Below are 17,848 nucleotides of genomic sequence, written 5' to 3' on the forward strand. Positions count from 1 at the left end.
GCCACTAAAAGAAGGTGGTGTGTGTGTGTATGTGAGAAAGGGGGGGGGGGGTAATGCCCCAAGCTGTTTATTTGAAGGCAGATCTATGATTTTCTCAGCTACAAAAAGAAACACATATACCTACATTTATTTATGACCAACACTTTCTGCAATGTGTAATCTATGTATAAGTACAAATATACCAAATATATACTTAGAATACCACATTTGTATATGTACAAATACTCTGCAATGCACCAGGTATTACAGCAGAGTTTTTTTCTGTACAAGAGCTACAATTTTACTATGGGTTGGGGGCGATGGGTCAAGAAGGTACAACACTTCCAGAGCAACACAGAATATAGAGGAAATAAGGACCTTGCTACCTCCCCAACATTTCTTGATTTCCACATCCATTCATGCACCGGGTCCCCTGAGTCTTGCCCCAAATCAGTGACTCTAACACTGGAATTTGGGGAGCATTTTTGAGTGGGGGACGGAGAATTTTGCTAATAGAGGAATCACTTAAATGGAAGGCAGCTAGAGTTTGGCCAGCAAGAAGCTCTAGCCAGCTTGCGGCCGCTGCCACCTCCACCAACCCCCACCGCCACCACCCCACAGGCTGTTTCCTAGCCATGCTTTCAGGCGCTTGGCATCTTCGCTCTAGAAGCCAACAGCAGAGTCTCAAGCAGCACACGGAGCAGAACGTTTCCAAATCTAGCATGCACATTTGCAGCTGTCTCCTCTCATGCAAATGTTTCTTAAGCCGCAGGCCACCCGTGACTTAAAATGGTCTTTTCCGGCTCAGGTCAGCGAATGCCACAGCCACAGCCTCTTCCCTGGTTAGAAAGCTAGGTGGTGTTTCACTTCTGGCCCCACCAATGCCAACATATCCCAGGTCCTTGAAGTGGCAGGCGAATAGCCCACCAATGCCTGAGGGGCTGATTCAGGCCTAAGACAGATTCCATTTTCTTACCTGTGCAATAAAAACCATTCTGGAAATTAAAATGTACCTCTTTAAAAATAAACACATCTAGAAAAAGCGAAGAGCTCTTCAATGTCTACCCGATGAGGTGCTTCCCATTTTGAGGGGAGAAGTATTAGTTTACTTGAATTTCTCCTCTTCTCTACTACCCCTCTTCCCCCTTCTCTTCCCTCATAAAATGGCAGCTGCAGGAGCAGCCTCCAATGGGAAATGGCTATCTTGTTAATAACAAATCTCAAACCCCAGCATCAGCACAGGCTCAGCGGAATAATCTGTAGCGCGTAACCTGGACTCTGGGTCTTCCCCCACTGGGCCCACAACTTGAGTCCTCTGCGAAGTTCAAAGTTTTCACAGTTATCTTAGCAAGGTTATTTAGAGCAAGATGCAGCTAGGATAGCCTAGCCAGCCCTCTTTGGAATGAAAAAGAGACCCCTCCCCTGCATTTATTTATTTATTTTTACAACGCAGTGCTTGTAACCCCCACTCCCTTTTTTTTTTTTTAATCAAATAGAAGCTTTAGTGAAACATTGCCTTCTAGTAGCCCAGGTGGTGGTTCCTGACTCAGGGAAAGGGTTATGTGTGGCGCTTAAAGACACTAGCTCTAGAAAAAGATTCATTTCTTTATTAAGGAGCTCGCTATGTTCTGGAGCGGTTGTTTACACTCGGATTTTTCTGCATTTGCTCTCAGGGCTTGTTTCAATAGGTGAGGCCATCCTGGAGAACAGCAGAGGACGTACCAACCGACATCTGAGACGCACACAAGTTGGCTCAAAATGGGCGTGCAAACAGAGCGAAGGAATACAAATAAATATGGCACCTATTCAAAAAACGTAATCACAGCAGCGGCCACAGCATAGAAACCTAGCGATTTCAGGCGATACCAAGCGCAGTTCAAAACGAAAGCAAGTTGAGAAATGAGAGGCATTCCACAAGGCCACTTGCCAGAGTGAAAAGTTAATGAGTGAAAATGTTATAATTGGCTTTTCAAGTATTCATTCCCTTTAGATGATTAAATTGCCATAATTTGTATAGACTATAGAAAATTATTAAATGTCAACTATGACATTTTCCTGAAACTTCTGTCATTGGCCCAACATTTTCCCCAAGTTTAAGGAAGCTGCAGAGCCAGACTATACATTATACTCTTCAGCTAACATGTGCTTTATGAATATTTGGCCCAGACTTTTCCCAGAGATATTACATTTACAAAATACTCAAAGAAACCTTTTAGGAGTAAACAAAAGGCACCCGAACCATTCATTATAAAAGCAGAAAAGGAAAACATAAATAATACATTTTAATCAAATAACATAAAGTAAATATTCTGCAGGCATAATTTTTTAAAAAAATTAATAGATCTCTTTTAATTTACTCACCATAAAGAAATGATATTAAGTGTTCAAGTGCACTTGTTTGATTAATAAAGCATTTTATATTCAATTATTTAGTGCTAATCATTAGGAAGTTTATGTTGTTGAGGCAAATCACCAGCTCAGACATTAAAAACTACCATTACAAAAATATAGCAACAAGGTCAGTATCAAATTACCCTTACATAGGACAGCTCAAGCGCTGCTTCTATGCAATACTATAAACTTTTAACACCCAAACCCCTCTCAAAGCGCAGAAACCTCAAGAGCAGTGATATGAAGGTAGCTTGAAATACAGGTAAAGTCCTTTCCAACAAAGAAAATAGATGGTGTCCAACAGCATGTGTTGATCATAGTTTTAATAGTCCATGGTAAAATTTTAAAGGTAGAAGTTAATTTGTCAGGCCTTCAGCTCTGTCTTCCTCCAGCTCTTGGGCTTCCTTTTTGGTTTCCCCATCCTTTGCCTCCTGTCGGGAAACTGGGAATTTGTCCTTGTTGTTCTCTTTTTTCCATTTCATTCTCCTGTTCTGGAACCAGATTTTTACCTGTCTCTCCGTGAGGGCTAGGGCGTGGGAAACCTCAATTCTTCTCTTCCTGGTCAGATAAGGGTTAAAAAGGAATTCTTTTTCCAGCTCTAGGGTTTGGAAACGACTGTAGGTTTGTCTTCCTCTTCGTCTACCAGGAGCTGCTGATTTAAAAAAAAAAAAAAAAAAAAAGGAAAACAAGCGTTTTAGAAATGTAATGGTGCTTCTGCAGGTTGCTGGAGCTTTCTGGAACGGGTCTAAGGGATGAAATATACACAAGTCTCCTTAGTTCTGATATATATACAGGATACGCAGGCAAGAAGAACAGAGAGAAATTCTTCACAATTACTCTGTCCCCATCATCTTTACGCGGTTTCTACTTTACGGGAAAAAAAAAGTATTTATGAATAAAAGCCACTATAGCTACACAAGAAGGAAAAAGAGAGGGCGATGAAAAGGTAGTTTTAAAGCTAGAACGTGAGATGAAAGCAGAGTTCTCCCCCTCTCCCCACATTAAAAAAAAAAAAAAAAAAATTGCATCCCAACCTTGTGGTCTCATCCAGGGAAACATTTGAGAAGGAGACGAGCTCTGATTTAAGTGGTCTGGGTCCTCGCCAATATTACCACTGGACGATTTACAGTCAGGATATTGTACCAGCTCGGCCTCTTGCTGGGTCGTAAAAATCGGCTGTCTCTGTAAGTTATCGTATCCGTAAAACTTCGCGGGCTCCCCGTGACAGGCAATCCCGCCGCAGGGGGGAGGCGGAGGATGCGGAGGATGAGGAGGAGGAGGGGGGGCGGCCTGGTAGGCTGCGGCCGGGCTGCCCCCGCCGGGGTGGAAGTAGTCCTGGCCGGGGCCCGGGCCACCCCCACCACCGCAACCCGGCCCGGCGGGCGGCGGCGACGGATGCGGGTGCGCGTGCGCCTGCGGGGGCGCGTGCGGGAAGCCAGCGGCGCTGTTGCCATAGAGCTGCAGGGCGGCGGCGGCGGCGTGGCGGCTGCCGACCTCGGGCGCGAAGTGACAGTCGTAGTAAGTGGGATTGATGGCCTCGCCCGCCGCAGCCGCCGCCGCCGCCGCGGCCGCCGCCGCCGCCTTGTACTTGGAGTACAGCGGGTTTACGAAGTAAGAGCTCATCGGAGCGGCGGCGGCGGTGGCCAGGGGCCGAGGTAGGGCGGCCCCGGGCGGGCGGTGCGGAGCAGGCAGGGAGCGCGCCTCAGCGCGGCCGCACTGCCGCGGGGGCCTCTGGGGCGGCTGCTCGCGCCGCCGGGGCCGCCGGGGCCGCCCGGCTACGCTGCTGCTGCCGCCCGCCCGCCCGCCCGCGCGCGCGTCGCCTCGGAGGCCGGGAAGCGGCGGGCACTTGGCTACTGGGCGCTCATGCCCGGCTCTCGCGCCCACCGCCTCGGCCTCGCACCGCCTCCCTCGCGGGTAGCGGGGCCTCGCCCAGCCCCCGCGCTCACCACCCACCCGGCCTCTCCCGGTGCGCGCCGGCTCGGCCGCAATATAATCGCCGACGCCCCGGGTGACCTGCCCCGCTGCCTCCACTGTTTCCTCTCAGGCACCAGGCTGCCCTGAGCGCACCGGGACAAGAAAAAAAGTGCGCCCGGCCCACGGGGACACTCTTTGGCTTCGGTTTACAAACCCCCGCTCTGGAGGGAAGAGAAAAAAACACCCTCTACCCGCCACCACCTCTCACCTCGGCCCCCCCCGCGGCCCCCTCCCTCCGGTCTCGCCGCCGCCGCCGAGGCTGCCGCCCCGGTGCGCCCCGGCGAGGCATTTTCGCACCACGCCACTGTGTGGAGAAGATGGGGGCGAGATAACCGCGCGGAGGGATCCGCGCGGAGGCGACACCGTTGCTCCCGACGGGACTCCTCACGCTGGCCGGGAGATGCCTCCGCCGGCCTTAAAGGGGGCCCATAAAGCCGCACTGCCAAGGGCTCGCCTTGCCCCCCGGGGCCCAGGGAATGTGGCTCGCGGCTGGCGTGGCGGGGGCGCGAGAGAACCTTACACTTGGGGGGAGGCAGGGAGGCCACTCCCAGGAGGCTATGGGAGCAAATGACTCCCTCCCCTGGCCCCTAGAGCAGCCCCCCAGAGGTTGGCCGTGGCTTTTGCGCTTCTGGACACGCGGGCGCAGCCCAGGGAACAAGGCAAATAGTGTAGACAAACCGGACCGTGTACGTTTGGGTTGGGTCCTCAGTGGTTTGATTAAAGGCCACAAGGGTGATCCCCAAACCTGGCATTATCAAAGCGAATCTAGGCCCTTCTTTTCTAGGCGGGCAGGCCTTGTGGAAATGAGATGTACATTTACCCTTGACGCACTGCACGCCTGGCTGAGGCTCCCAGGTTAATTGATATTTAATGGAAATCATGCCCATGAATATAGTTTCCATCATTTCACCCTTGATAGACGTCAGCACCAGGCGCGGGGGGGAAACTGAAGAATGTGGGGCGGCGAAAGGGGGGGCAGATTGGCATTGCTGAGGGAGTAAATAGAAAAGCGGACAGAAATGTTCCAAGGCGGGAAGGAGAGAACTCACGCTGGGGTGGGTGGTATTTCCTCGAGCAGGACGCGCGGCTCCCGGGTCTCACCCCCGGCCCGGAGCGGACCAGGGCAGGCGGTGGCCCCGGGCGGAGCACGGGGGGCCGACGCCTGCGAGTCCCCACTTCGAGCCTCAGGGCCGGTGTTCGGATCGCGCCGGTTCCAGGCAGCTGAAGGCGGCGCCCATCGTCTGCTAATGATTCTAATTCATCTGCCAAGCCTATGAACTTACTGCTGAGAGCGGGCGCTGGACTCAGCTCAGAAAGTTACTAATTTTTCCAAAAGAAAGGAAAGAGAAGCCTCATCCCAGCTTGAGCGATGAGGAAGAGAAACGTCCCAAGTCATGTGGGCAAGTCGAGTCTGAATCGGCAAAATATTCCTGATTTTAGAAGCCCGCTCGCCGTTAACACCGACTGTCTACTCTCCCTCATACCTCTTTTTTCTCCCTCTCGACTCCCGTATAAACGTCCAATAAATGTAATAAGTCTATGTGGAGTGCGTTTTCTCTCGCCCACTCGGCCTTTTTCGTGGGCTCTTTACATGACCGGGGCCCCCTTCCCTTAGGGATAATCCATTGTTGTGAGGGCACCAGGCCCACACCAGCCTTGGGAACCGACCTCGGAAACATGCCCCGAGCCCACGGAGGGCGCTCCCGCCACAGCTAAAATACACCACACCGGCATTTCACGCCAAATGCAAATATCTAAGAACCCGAGACGGCCCCCAAGGGCGCAGCAGACGAGTCACTTCAACTACCCCCTACTCCTTGTGGGTTGGTCCAGTCTGTGAGTACGATCCTGAGGTCAATCCGTGTGGACTGAATCATATTTTGCAAATGGAGAAAATGAGATCGCGGTGGAAAGGCAAAAGTACAATGTCTAATACTCTTTCAGTTGTTTCTAGGGGAAAGGCTGGAAATGGTCAAGGTAAACGGATTGTTAATGAATTTCCAGATGATAAAGTCATGCTTTATTTTTTAAATTAGTAGGGAGTGGAGGACACTGGGGGCCGGGGGGAGGCGGGTTTGTTGTTGTTTTCTGCCGGATATCGCCAGGTAAAACTTCCTTGAAATCCGAAGGCGAACAAACTGATTCTGATAGTTAACGATTTGTACTTAAATCTTGCAAATACCTAATTAAAAGAGAATTATTCTCAATAAAGCCTTGGAACCAACTTTGTAATTGGGGCTTTTTTAATTTCAGTGTTTGGCGTGTGCGCTTGTGCATATTTAAGCGCTGAATCAATGAGTGGGTTTTGGAACAGAGTGGGGAAAAAGAAGAGCGAGCCCAGATGTCAATAATACAAGGCACCTTCCAGAACTGTGTGATTTCGGGGGGGGGGGGCAGAAAAGAAACACAAATACTACGAAATTCATTTCTACACATTCTGGCCTAATTAAGAAAGCATTACAACACAACATTTCCTCTTGGGACAAAACACTTAGTTCCTCCTCGCCCCCACCCCAAGCATTCTGTTTATAATCTGAATGCGAAAAGAGCGCGATTAACTTTGTAAATAAAGATCTATGCTTTTTTACACGTTTGTTTTGATAGAATGCATTAACTTAACCATAACATTTTACAGTTTCAGCTGTGCCATAGTCCAAATTTTCTGAAATCCTGACTGATCCAAAATTTTATACCTAACAAACACGCCTGGAAAATTTAATAGTGTACAATGCTTCTTTTTGGTTAAGTTTATCCTAATTTAGAATTAAAAATAAGATTGTAAATATTTTAAATCAAAACCTTCCTCGCCGCTACGCCGGCTTTACGAGATCACAAAGTGGAGCAACAGCGCTCTCTAGTGGCAAAATGCCGCCTCCAGTCGACCGAGTTTAACTTCCCTTTATCGGCTCAAACCAGTTCTAATCTTGTTCTTTATTTTGACTAGGGCTTGGATCGCGGACACTATTAATGCTTCACCCCTTTGATTGTCAACAAGTCAAGTGCAGCAAGCAGTGGCTCCTGAACGCCAAAGATATTTGTACTCCCGAGAGAGCTTCCAATAGTGTCTTTTTCAAAAGCTTCCAGCCCTTCTTTTGCCAGACACAGTAGGTCCCCATTCCGTAATCGTCCACAATTATAAGATGGGCTGGACTGAACAAAAATTACAACTTTCTAAATATCAACTACAACAGGCTTTTTTGTCAGAGGAGCCAGGCACTTTGAAAACGAAGAAATGATAGAAGTTCATTTTATTATTTTCTTTTAAAGCTGTTGCTCAGCATAAAATCCTGAATATTTGTTATTTTAACTTCTGATTTTTAATCCTTCAGGCCCATTTCGCTGGGCAATCTGGGGACGGGGGATGGCAGAAATAGAAACCAAATTAAAAGCTTTTTGCTGGATCTCTGAGCGGCTATATGGAAAGGCCCTGTTGGGCTGTGTTTATTGGCATTTCTATACACAATAAATGAGATTTTAAACTTATATCAAAAGTCACAGAGTGAAATAAATTGACTAAGCGTTCCACTTGAATTTTTGTTAAAGCAAAGACTTTAATCAGCTTAGGTGTCTCCTTTGAGGTTAATCTTTTTTCTCAATTTCAAAAATATTTTCTTCCAATTTCAAAAATGTTTTCTTCCAATTCAGGTGTAACGATTACATTTTCTATAAGCAAATAGAAAATACAACAAAACTTTTGCTGCAAAGTTTGGAATGGAGGGCCAGGTACTTTTATGAAAGGGCATTTAAAGAACTTCATTTTTTCCTGCTGACCCTGCGACAATTCAGCTGGGAGACCCTCGGCTTGAGTAAATGACTCAAGATCACTAACTTCTCCCACCTCCAAATAACAGGCAAATTAAAAAGTAAAGGAAAGAAAGGAAGGAAGGAAGGAAGGAAGGAAGGAAGAAAAAGAAAGAAAGAAAGAAAGAGAAAAAGAAAAGAAAGAAAGAAAAGAACAAACTAGACTGCCGCCATAGTGAAATATTATAAAGAGCCACCCACCATAGGCTAATTCTAATTCACGGCCCATTTTAAAAATCAGATATACATCATCTCCTCTTTCCTACCCTCCCCCATTTTTATTTCCTAGGTGCTCACACCTCACCGGGGGCTCCCAAGTCCCTCTGCCTTCTTGGTCCAACACAGTCTTGTTTGTATTTTATTGTCCAGATTTTAAGACCCAGTCTTGTCTGCATTTTTCCCTTCCTCCCACAAACACAACATCAAAATGAGATGGTTTCAAAGCGAAGCGCCAAGCCTGTCGTAAACTCATTACCTCCAGACGTCTCGCCGGCTAGATGGCTTTATGACACCTTGGCTCTTCCTGTTTTCAAAGAGCCCTAGGTATCGGGCTGGCCGCAGGGGCGGGGGTACGCTGCACCTTCTGCCGGATCTGGGCCTTGGCTTTCCCTCCCAGCCCCCCTCTGCTTTTCCTTCAAGTCCCCTCTTTCATCAGGATCCCCCAAACTCTGCCATCGCCCCCCCCTTCCACCCAGCCCAGTCCACCCGGCGCCACCCATTCTCGGGCCTGCAAAGGCTGTGCTGGGCCCGAACCTTCACTTACAATGACCTTCATTTTAGCCCCTGAATGAGGCCCTCAGAGGGCCAAGCTGGGGGCTAAGCACGCACTGGAACTGAGTTGGGGGGAAGGGGGGCGATGAGATGGGGTGGGGATAGCTGCGGAGGAGAGCCTTGACCACGTCGATATGCTAAGGTCACTTTGGGGCTCTTGTGTGTAGGACGGAAGCTCACAGCCTAACTGGCTCAGCCCTCCCAGAGCCAGCCAGCCAGCCTGTTGAGGTGGGGGAGTTGCTCCAGAGTGCAGAGTTGGCCTTTCTCTTGTTGAGAGAGGGGACTGGATGGCTGGTATTCCATGAACAGAGGGAGACATGGGGTGCGATGTGTCCACGCCCCAGCGAGAGGGTGCCTGGCTCCTGAGGCCCGTGGGCTCCACTGGGCACTGCTGCAAGGCTGCCACTGGGCCTAGGGCCCAGAGTTGGCTGAGAAGCTGGAAGCAGGCTGGGGGAAGGACAGAGCAGCCAAGGGCCCCCCTCTGCCCACACAAAGGGAGACTCAGAGGCCCATCAGACAGACCGCTCAGGTGGAAGGGCCCCAAATTTTTAGCAGTCTCCCTCCCAGGGGTGGGAGGAAGTCCTGTGGGGGTGGTATTTTGCAAAGAGACAGAGAAAGCAGGCACAGAGTGTTCAGGGCCAGCGCCTGGGCTCCATTTGATCAGGTCAGCCTTTATTGGTAGGAAGCGGTAACATTTACAACTGGTCCTCAGGCAGGAACCCGGAGGGCCCGCACCCGCGGCCGCCCACGCAAGCCAAGCCCTCCCCAGGAGAGCCTGGCTGCTCCAGTGCACTGAGAATAACCCCCCACCCACCAGAGGCCCTGGGCTCCCCCCTCGGCCTCATTCCAGGTCTCCGGGAAGGGCCCGCGGGCTCCCTGAGGAAAGGGGACTTTCCTAACTGCTGGGCAACCTGGGCGGGCCTCCCACTGTTGTCGCTCTGCCTTCATTCTCAGAAGTGGGGCGCACTTGGCCCCTGCTTGAGCAGCGCTGGGGGCTAAACTACAGCACTTTTCAGAAACATAGGGGACATTTACACAGGAGAGGGCTCCTCAATCCAGCGTGCACTCACAAAATATAGCATTTCCTATGGACCAACGGTCTAGGAATGGGAGGGAGCGGGAAAAGGCAAAACCCCAAAGCACTTCGTTTCTCCAACACGTAAGCGAGCAAATACAGAGTCCCCCCAAATACCTCACAGAGACCAACCACACAGTCACTTCTACCTAAAAGGGGTGGGGGGAGGAAATGTCCGAATCGCTGGAGAGTTTCTGGAAATCAAGCACCCACAAACAAAACCCCCACTGCCTCTGCAGCGCAGAGTGGTCCCGCCGGCGCCGCGCCGGGTCAGTCTCCTTTGGGGCATTTCTCCTTGCTCATCTTTTTCATTTTCATTCTACGATTCTGGAACCAGATTTTGACCTGTCTCTCTGTGAGGTTCAGAATCCTTGCCACCTCATAGCGCCGGTCCCGGGTGAGGTACATGTTAAAGAGGAATTCCTTCTCCAGCTCAAGCGTCTGGTATTTGGTGTAGGGACAGCGCTTTTTCCGGGTGGAGCGAGCGTGGATCCAGTTTGCTGCAGGGTTGTCTATGAAGGGGGGGGGGGTTGGAGAAAGGGATCGAGGGGCGGAGGGGGGGCAAGGAGAGACGACAGGGTGGGGGAGAGAGGTCGTTAAATGAATTTCACCAAGGATGGCCGCTTTTCACAACTTGGGGGGAATTATCATAAAAAGCTTTAATGCCCGCGCTCTGTTTACCGTACAAACCTCGCGCCTAGGGTAGGTGGTTATGGGAAGCTTTTTATGAATACGTGTTGCCTAGGCTAGAGTAGGCGTCTAGACGTTTTTATAGGTTAGTAAAACTATCAGTTTTGCACATTCGAGCCTTACAGGTTTCAGCAATAAATCAGGGGGCAATTTCTTTTGCACTTACTTGGGTCAAGTTGCTGCTGCGGCGGCTGCGGATGCGGCTTCTCCTCCTCCTTCAGTGGGCAGCCTGGGCTCGGGTGGTCGCTGCAAGCCGAGGGCTCCGACGAGCCGCCTGCCCCGGACCCGGACCCGATCCCTGCCCCGGGCCCCGTTCCCCCAGCCGCCGCTGCCGCCTTGTCCCGCAGGAACGAGTTGCAGGAGAACTCGGGGCCGCCGCTCCCCTGGGACTCCCGGGCCGCGGAGCACTCAGTCCGTTTGGAGGAGGAAGACGTGGAAGTGGAAGAGGAGGTGGAGGTGGCGGCAACAGGGGTCGGGGCCGCTCCGGTTTCTGGCTTAATCCCGTAGTGGCGCCCGTTGGGTGGGCCGCTGGGGCCGGGGCTGGGACCAGGGCCCGGGCCACCTCCGCCCCCGCTCCCGCCGCCGCCCGCGCTGCCCGGAAAACCGGGCAGCGGCTCCATCCAGGAGCGCATGTAGCGGCCGGGCTCGGAGGCGGCGGCGGCCAGGGGCGGCGGGGGCACGTACGGGTGGTAGAGGCCGCTCATCGCCGCCGCCGCCGGGGGCTGGGCGGGCACCGCGGACCACGAGGCGGAGAACACGGCCGATTTGGGGGCAAAACTACACGAGGCAAACTCGGCGGCGGCAGCGGCGGGGCTGTCGGCCACACCTGTGGGCCTGCCCTGCGCGCCGGGCCCCGGCGGTCCAAAGCGCGCAGCGAACACCTCGTCGCCCTCATGGCCTATGAGCGAGTCCACGTAGTAGTTGCTGAGGGTGCCACTGGAGGACATTTTGAGGCGCCGTGCGCTCCCACCCAAGGTTACACTGCCCGCCGCGGCGCCGCTCCCCGCCGGCGCCCGAGCCGCCGACTAGTTCGCAGGCTGCAGCTTCCACCATTGGTCGCGCGGCCCACGTGATCATATTTACCAATACCGGGAGTAAATCAGTCCGCTAAACTGGGGGTTGCTGTGATTTAAAAAAAAAAAAATCATCACCAACATAAGCGCCGCAATTAGAGCCGATGAGCCCGGTCCGTGCGCCCAGCTCGGTCCGGCCTGGCTCGGACAGCCTGGCGGTGGCTGGAACCGCTGCGCCCGACCGTGGCCGGAGGAGGCGCTGGGGACTATTTGTTCGTCTCTCCTTGCCGCCTTCGGTCTTGCAGTTCAGACCTAGGCTGCCTCTCCAGCCCCTGGACTCCGAGCTGCCGGCCGCGTGTCCCGGGCGCAGCGAGCGCGGGGCCAGAGCCCGGAGCAGCCCGGGGCACGAAGGGTGGGGTGCGGCCCGAGGCAGGCCGGCCTTCAGACGCGGCCCCCTGGCGCCCGAGGGGAGTTTTTTCCCTGTGCCTCTCTCCCTACCCAAACCCACCCCTCCCTACACAGACCCACACACGCTCTCTCACAGCTTGTCGTGTTGTTTAAAACAGGTGGAAGACCTCTGTAATGATATTATGCCTTTCAATAAAAATTTTATGAGGTGTATTTGATTATAGATTAATGTGTCCCTAATAAAACGGACGGATGGAGCAGCTCGGAGGGCCTCCTCCCCCTACCACGCTCACACACGCCCGCGCAGCCACACACACCCCCGACGTGAGGCTGAGCACACGCGGCGGCCCGAGAGGGGGAGCTGGGGCAGCCGGGCCCGCCGACTAGGTGCGGCGGCGGCCACCGCTGGGGCTTGTGTGTGCCCTTGGAAGTGCTGGCAGGCTGTAGAGTAGGCACCGCGGGGACAGTGGCGGCCAGGATGCCTTGTCTTCTCCGGGGCTGCCGGAAAGGCCCTGGAAGAGAACACGCCACAGGGCAGAACCCAAATGCAAGCGCAGGCCCGCTGCCGCCCCCCGCCCCAACCCTGCTTGAGAGAGGCCCGCAGGAAGCGCATCTCCCCGGGGCAGGGCCGCTTCTTGTGGTGGTTCTCGGGGCCACTGTCTTCCGAATTCTTCTTCTTCTTCTTTTCCCCTCCAGAAGGCCGGGCAGCCTTGAATCTGAGGGAAATGCCCATTGTCACTCCCAAATCCATGGTACAAAGCCTCGGAAGCTCGGCTGGGAGCCGAGACAAAAGCAGGCCGAGAGTAGGCGGCAGAGGATATATTCCTCACTGGACAAGTTGCTCAGAGCACCCTTGGAGGGATCCCAGCCCACCTCGAGCCCCGGAAAGGAAGGGGGTAAATGCCTACTTATGGCCTGATTGATTGCCTTTGCCAATGGCTTTCCGATTTTGTTCCAGAGGAGATGCCTTGGCCTGTAGCACAGGTTTTCCTCTGAGACATGGCCCCCTGTCAACAACTAATGGAGCTCCCCACATCGCAGGGAGGAAAGGGATAAGTTAAAATTGCCCTCCTTCTCCTGCCCAACCAATGGAGGTCCGGGCAAATCTACTCCAGTGTTTCCACCCTGGCATTGATTCCGAGCCTTCTCTCTCCCACCCCTAGGAAATGGCTCCCCTAAAGGGTTCTGTCTTGGAACTGGGGAAGGTTCTTGGTTTTTCAGGAGGACGTTTAAAACTCTGAGTAAATACTGAATTTCCCAAAGACTCCCTGGATGAGAACTGTGAGGCTCAGAGTCCCTGAATAGATAGTCTCATGGGGAGAAAAAGAAAAAGTGAAAAGGATGTGTTTTGTCAAGCTACTTGAAGCTGGTGGAGACCTTTTGAAATCACAGCATAACCTGAGAAAACGAATTCTCTGTCAGCTCTTCCCTCTAAGGCCTCTTCTCCTTTCTCCCACGCAGGGCTAGATAAGCCTGGACTCCCTCGGTGAAGGGTGGCTGGAGTTTTCCAAGCTGTGTCGGCAGCTGGAACATTGGACTTCATGGGAAGTCACGTTCATTTGCAAAGTCTCTTTCAGTCACCTTTTGTACATTTTCTTGCCTCCCAGATACAGTGGCTCCGACCAGCATTTTATAATTAAATAGAGGGAGCATTACCTGGGGGGGGGGATCTTTTCAGAAAATTTTAAGAAAATTTCATGTGGGCCACTAAAAGCTAATGAGCTTGAAATCCTTCCACAAGGAAACCAGGGCAGAGTGGGATGGGAAAACTCACCCATCCTCGGCTTCGCTGTGGCCTGGCTTGTCTTGCGCTTGGGATGGGGGGTGGGGTGGGGGTGGGGCAGAACTGGATCCGTTGCAGTGCTAGCTGCTGGCTGTCCTTGTTCCTGTAATGGAGGCCCGGCGGCTTCCAGGTGGGCCAGACTGGTTTCAACCTAGCCCCTGACGATGGCACGCCAGCCAGAAATCACCAAGACCCCACTGAAAGTATTAAAAAATAACACAACCAAGACCAAAGACAGGAAAACACACAAATGGGGAGCTGTGAGGAAAAAAGCAGCGTGGGCACAGTCTTACTTACCAGGCTCTGGTTAGAGGGAAACATACACCCATCTAGCATTCAATTATGTTACTCTCTTGGCGGGGTGGAAGGGGGGAGAAGACTCCCCTTATTCCCAGCTAGGAAAACAAGCACACCCAGGCTGGATTATAACTCCCTCCACCACTGCCAAATTTTAGCACCCTAGGCCTCCTCCAGCTTCTCCCATCTTCCTTCTCCTGTTCTCTATCACCAGCCCCAACTGCTCCAAACAAGCAGTTTAACTGGAAGATAATCTCACCAAAGGTTTTCATTCCCACTGTAACATATGTCCATTTCAGAAAGCAGAGGGAGCAAACTCGTTTCCAGAGTTTATTGCATTATACATGCGACCAGAACATGCACAGAAAGGACAGGTTGCTGTTGTACTTCTACCAAACCACAGATGCACCACAAGGGAAGGCTACAAGGCATAAGTCGTCAATATTCCATCTCACCAAGGACAATTGCTAAATTCATTTGCGAAAAGATACATTGTAATGTGCTTTTTTAGTCCCCCTCCCCCCAAAGCTTGTGGGTTTTCTTAATCTTTTTTTTTTAAATATATATGTAATTTAAGTACTTTTAAGTACTGGATGTATTCAAAACGCCATGAGATCATGGACTAACCACACACACAGACCTTTTGCATTAGGAAAAACATGAAAAAGTCACATTGCTGGATGGATGAATGAACTGATGGATGCTATACAGTTCCAATAAGTTAAGACCCAAATGAAAATGCGCAATAGTTACCCTGCATTACGATGAAAAAAAATAATAAATTACACGTGCTAGTTTTTTTAATATATATATACTCATAGGGATTACAGATCACTTGCAGCACGAACAGAATGACCCCAAAGTCACATTCTAGCAGGAAACAAAACAAAACAAAACAAAAAACAAAGAGCAATGAAGGTTTTGTTTCCGCCTTCCCAGCCCTCCAGCACTCGGCCCTGGAACGCGGTGCCCCCTCTCCGATCCTGGCCTCCGACGGGCCTGGGACCTAAGAGAAGGTGAGGTTGGCGGTCAGTTCTCGGATCCGGTTCTCTCGGCTCATCTTCTTGAGTTTCATTCGGCGGTTTTGAAACCAAATCTTGACCTGCCTGTCGGTGAGGTTAACGCTCTTACTGATCTCTAGGCGGCGCTCGCGGGTGAGGTACATATTGAACAAGAACTCTTTTTCTAATTCCAGCGTTTGGTGCTTAGTGTAAGGGCACCTCTTCTTTCTGCCACTCTTTGCAGTGAGCCAATTGCTGGTTGGAGTATCAGACTTGATTTCCTCTAACAAAATTAAAGGGAGAAGAAGAAAAAAAAATCAAGATTTTTTTTTTTCTCTCAGTCTTTTCAAATGTACCCTTGGCCATGACCTCACTGGCAGGCAGGCCGCTTTGGGAAATGCTGGTATTAAACATTACTCATATGAGGTGGGCCCTGGAAAGGATTTGTAATTGATGCCAGATTAATTTAAATGCCCCAAATGACACGATGGGTGGGTACTCTTGCCCTTGGTGTCAGGGTTCTCTCTCTTTCTGTCTCTTTTTCTCTCTCAACTTTCTGACCTGCACAAAACATTAGTACAATAGTAAACTTTCAGGAACTCCCGAGCAACATTCTAAGTGGGCAGCTCATAACTGGGCCGGAGTGGAAGAAGCAACCCACAGCCTGAACGAGACTACCAAGCCCACTGCTGCCTCACATCCTCAAGTCTGCCACTTCTTCCCCACTTTTCCTGCCCGGGCGGGGAGCCCCACAACCAGGTTAGTTGCCCTTCTCTTTCAAAAGATAACCAAGGAAGCGAGTACACCTTCTCCCACCTGCCTGGGTATTGTTGTACTCCCCAGAATTTCTTGCATCCTCATGCCTTCTTGTCCCCACACAAAAGCATCCCCACCCCACCCCCAGAAATGTGGCTCCTTACTGTGGCCCACCTCTGGACACTGGGGGAGAGGCTTAGGGGCAGGGTTCCTTCTCAAAAAGCCAGAACCCCTGGCCCTTTGCCCCAGCCCAGCCCCAAGGCTGGCCCTGCCGGGTGGGCCCTGCAGATTCCATTCTCCCCCCTTCAGCCTTTGCCCTCTTTGCAAATGGATCGCAAAGCTTGCGGCACTTTCCCCAGACAAAGCCAAGGTTACCTAACCCCGCAGAGGCTGGGAGCCCTGTTCCTCAGACCAAGCACCAACCAGCCCAGTCATTTCGTTCCCATTGCCACCCCCAAGCTCGCAGGATGCGGGGTGCATACACTTGAACGCGAACACGGTGCCTTGGACCGCCTTAAAATCATCATTGGGTGAAAGGCAAAGCTGGGACTGCAAATCTGAGCAGGAGAAAGGAGGTTCTGGGGCCGTGTTTACGAGCCGCAGGTCTCATTTGCCCTCTTTTGTTGCATTTCAAGTCTAGCTCAGGAAAAATAAACCCGGCAAGCCCATCCTCTGCCCAGGCGCCATCAGCGTGGGGCCAGGACTAGCCAGGAGGGCCAGGGCAGCCAGGGAGAAGCGGGGACCATCTCGAGACTGAGACTGCCCCTCTAAAAGCCAGGAGGAGCCGCACCTGCCAGTCGGGCTCCGCCTCAGCTGCCCGGGCTCGACGCTGGGCACCCAGGCGCTCCCTCTCTGCCGGGTTCCCCGGGCTGCACGCCCCGCGGGGGTGGCAACTTGCTCATACCGACCTTTGCTTTCCTTCTCCTGTACTTCGGGACTGGACACGGAGACCTCAGCCAGGCAGCTCCTTTCTTCCGGAAGGCCGCCCTTGGCCTCGGGGCTCTCCACCTGGGAGACTTTGGTGGGCTCTTGGCCGCTCACGGGCTCGTTCATCTTCTTTTCCATCTGCAGCTGGGCGGCCGAGAGCTGCGGCTTGGCCGCGCCGCGAGGGTTGAGCTGGAGCATGACTGTGGAGCTGCCTTCGGGGCTGTTATTGTACTCTTGGGTTTTCCCGGTGGCGTAGGTCTGACTCAGTCTAAAATATCCAGGGACAGGAACCTCGGGGTTCTCAACGGGACAGGACTCAGGGACCAGCCTCTGGTACGAAGGGACCTCAGCAGAAATGAGTTTGTTGCGCTTATCAGAATACATGCAGCAATTGGATTCTTCCTTAATGTTGGTGGTGAAGGAGCAAGTGGGGACTTGCTGTGTAACAGGTTGCTCTATTCGGCAAGATCTGTTCGGGTCTGTCCAACTGTCTACTTGAGGTATATAAGGATGCACATTCATACCCATATTTTGGTGGTTCACTTCTCTTTTGGCCAGAGACGGGAGCAGTCCACAGGTTTGCATTCCATAGGTCCCCATGTCTGCGCTAGGTGGTGGCATGTACATGCTGGCGCTGCTCGAATAAAAACTGTCACTCCTGCAGGCACTGATCAAGGAATCTACTAAAAAAGTATTAGCAGCAGGAGAGCTGTTGGGAAAGGACATTTTGGGGAGGAATTTGAAGAAGAGAGATTGTGTCCTTTGTAGGCTGACATCTCTAGGAAAACATTCCCCGTGTAATTGTGGATGCCTCTGCCGACCACATGACAACCAAGCCAATGAGATTTGAAAATGGCCTTGAGCCGCAGCCTCCTCGCAGGTCACGTGCTCCAGAGCCCGGCCGGCCGGCCGCGTAAGCACGGACAACAGCGACATCTACTACGCGCCCGCGATAGTGCGCGCCGGAGACAACCGGTCCAGC

The 17,848-nt window shown here is 52.2% G+C and overlaps 3 protein-coding genes across 7 annotated transcripts; all 3 read right to left on the reverse strand.

The window, feature by feature from the left end:
* Positions 1–1,570: 1,570 nt before the first annotated feature.
* Positions 1,571–5,896, reverse strand: HOXD8 (homeobox D8). 5 transcript variants are annotated; one of them, XM_035007693.1, is made up of 3 exons: positions 5,394–5,896; positions 3,405–3,552; positions 1,571–3,022 (listed from the first exon to the last, which is right to left on the reverse strand). In XM_035007693.1, the coding sequence occupies exons 2-3, from the start codon at positions 3,427–3,429 to the stop codon at positions 2,727–2,729; spliced, it is 321 nt and encodes a 106-aa protein (XP_034863584.1). In that variant the 5' UTR covers positions 3,430–3,552; positions 5,394–5,896; the 3' UTR covers positions 1,571–2,726. The 5 variants fall into 5 exon arrangements, with proteins under 5 accessions (XP_034863584.1, XP_034863585.1, XP_034863583.1 ...); XM_035007694.1 differs by lacking the exon at positions 5,394–5,896 and adding an exon at positions 4,553–4,570; XM_035007692.1 differs by lacking the exon at positions 5,394–5,896 and adding an exon at positions 3,952–4,463 and having other exon boundaries at positions 3,405–3,918.
* Positions 5,897–9,527: 3,631 nt separating this feature from the next.
* On the reverse strand, positions 9,528–12,119 carry HOXD9 (homeobox D9). Its single transcript, XM_035007697.1, has 2 exons — positions 10,848–12,119; positions 9,528–10,503 (listed from the first exon to the last, which is right to left on the reverse strand). The coding sequence occupies exons 1-2, from the start codon at positions 11,626–11,628 to the stop codon at positions 10,262–10,264; spliced, it is 1,023 nt and encodes a 340-aa protein (XP_034863588.1). The 5' UTR covers positions 11,629–12,119; the 3' UTR covers positions 9,528–10,261.
* A 2,387-nt stretch (positions 12,120–14,506) lies between these two features.
* HOXD10 (homeobox D10) lies at positions 14,507–17,848 on the reverse strand. The gene is made up of 2 exons (XM_035006628.1): positions 16,848–17,848; positions 14,507–15,466 (listed from the first exon to the last, which is right to left on the reverse strand). The coding sequence occupies exons 1-2, from the start codon at positions 17,800–17,802 to the stop codon at positions 15,189–15,191; spliced, it is 1,233 nt and encodes a 410-aa protein (XP_034862519.1). The 5' UTR covers positions 17,803–17,848; the 3' UTR covers positions 14,507–15,188.

This window comes from Mirounga leonina, unplaced genomic scaffold (genome assembly GCF_011800145.1).
Source record: "Mirounga leonina isolate KUSES-001 unplaced genomic scaffold, KU_Mleo_1.0 Mir_151, whole genome shotgun sequence".
Lineage (NCBI taxonomy): Eukaryota > Metazoa > Chordata > Mammalia > Carnivora > Phocidae > Mirounga > Mirounga leonina.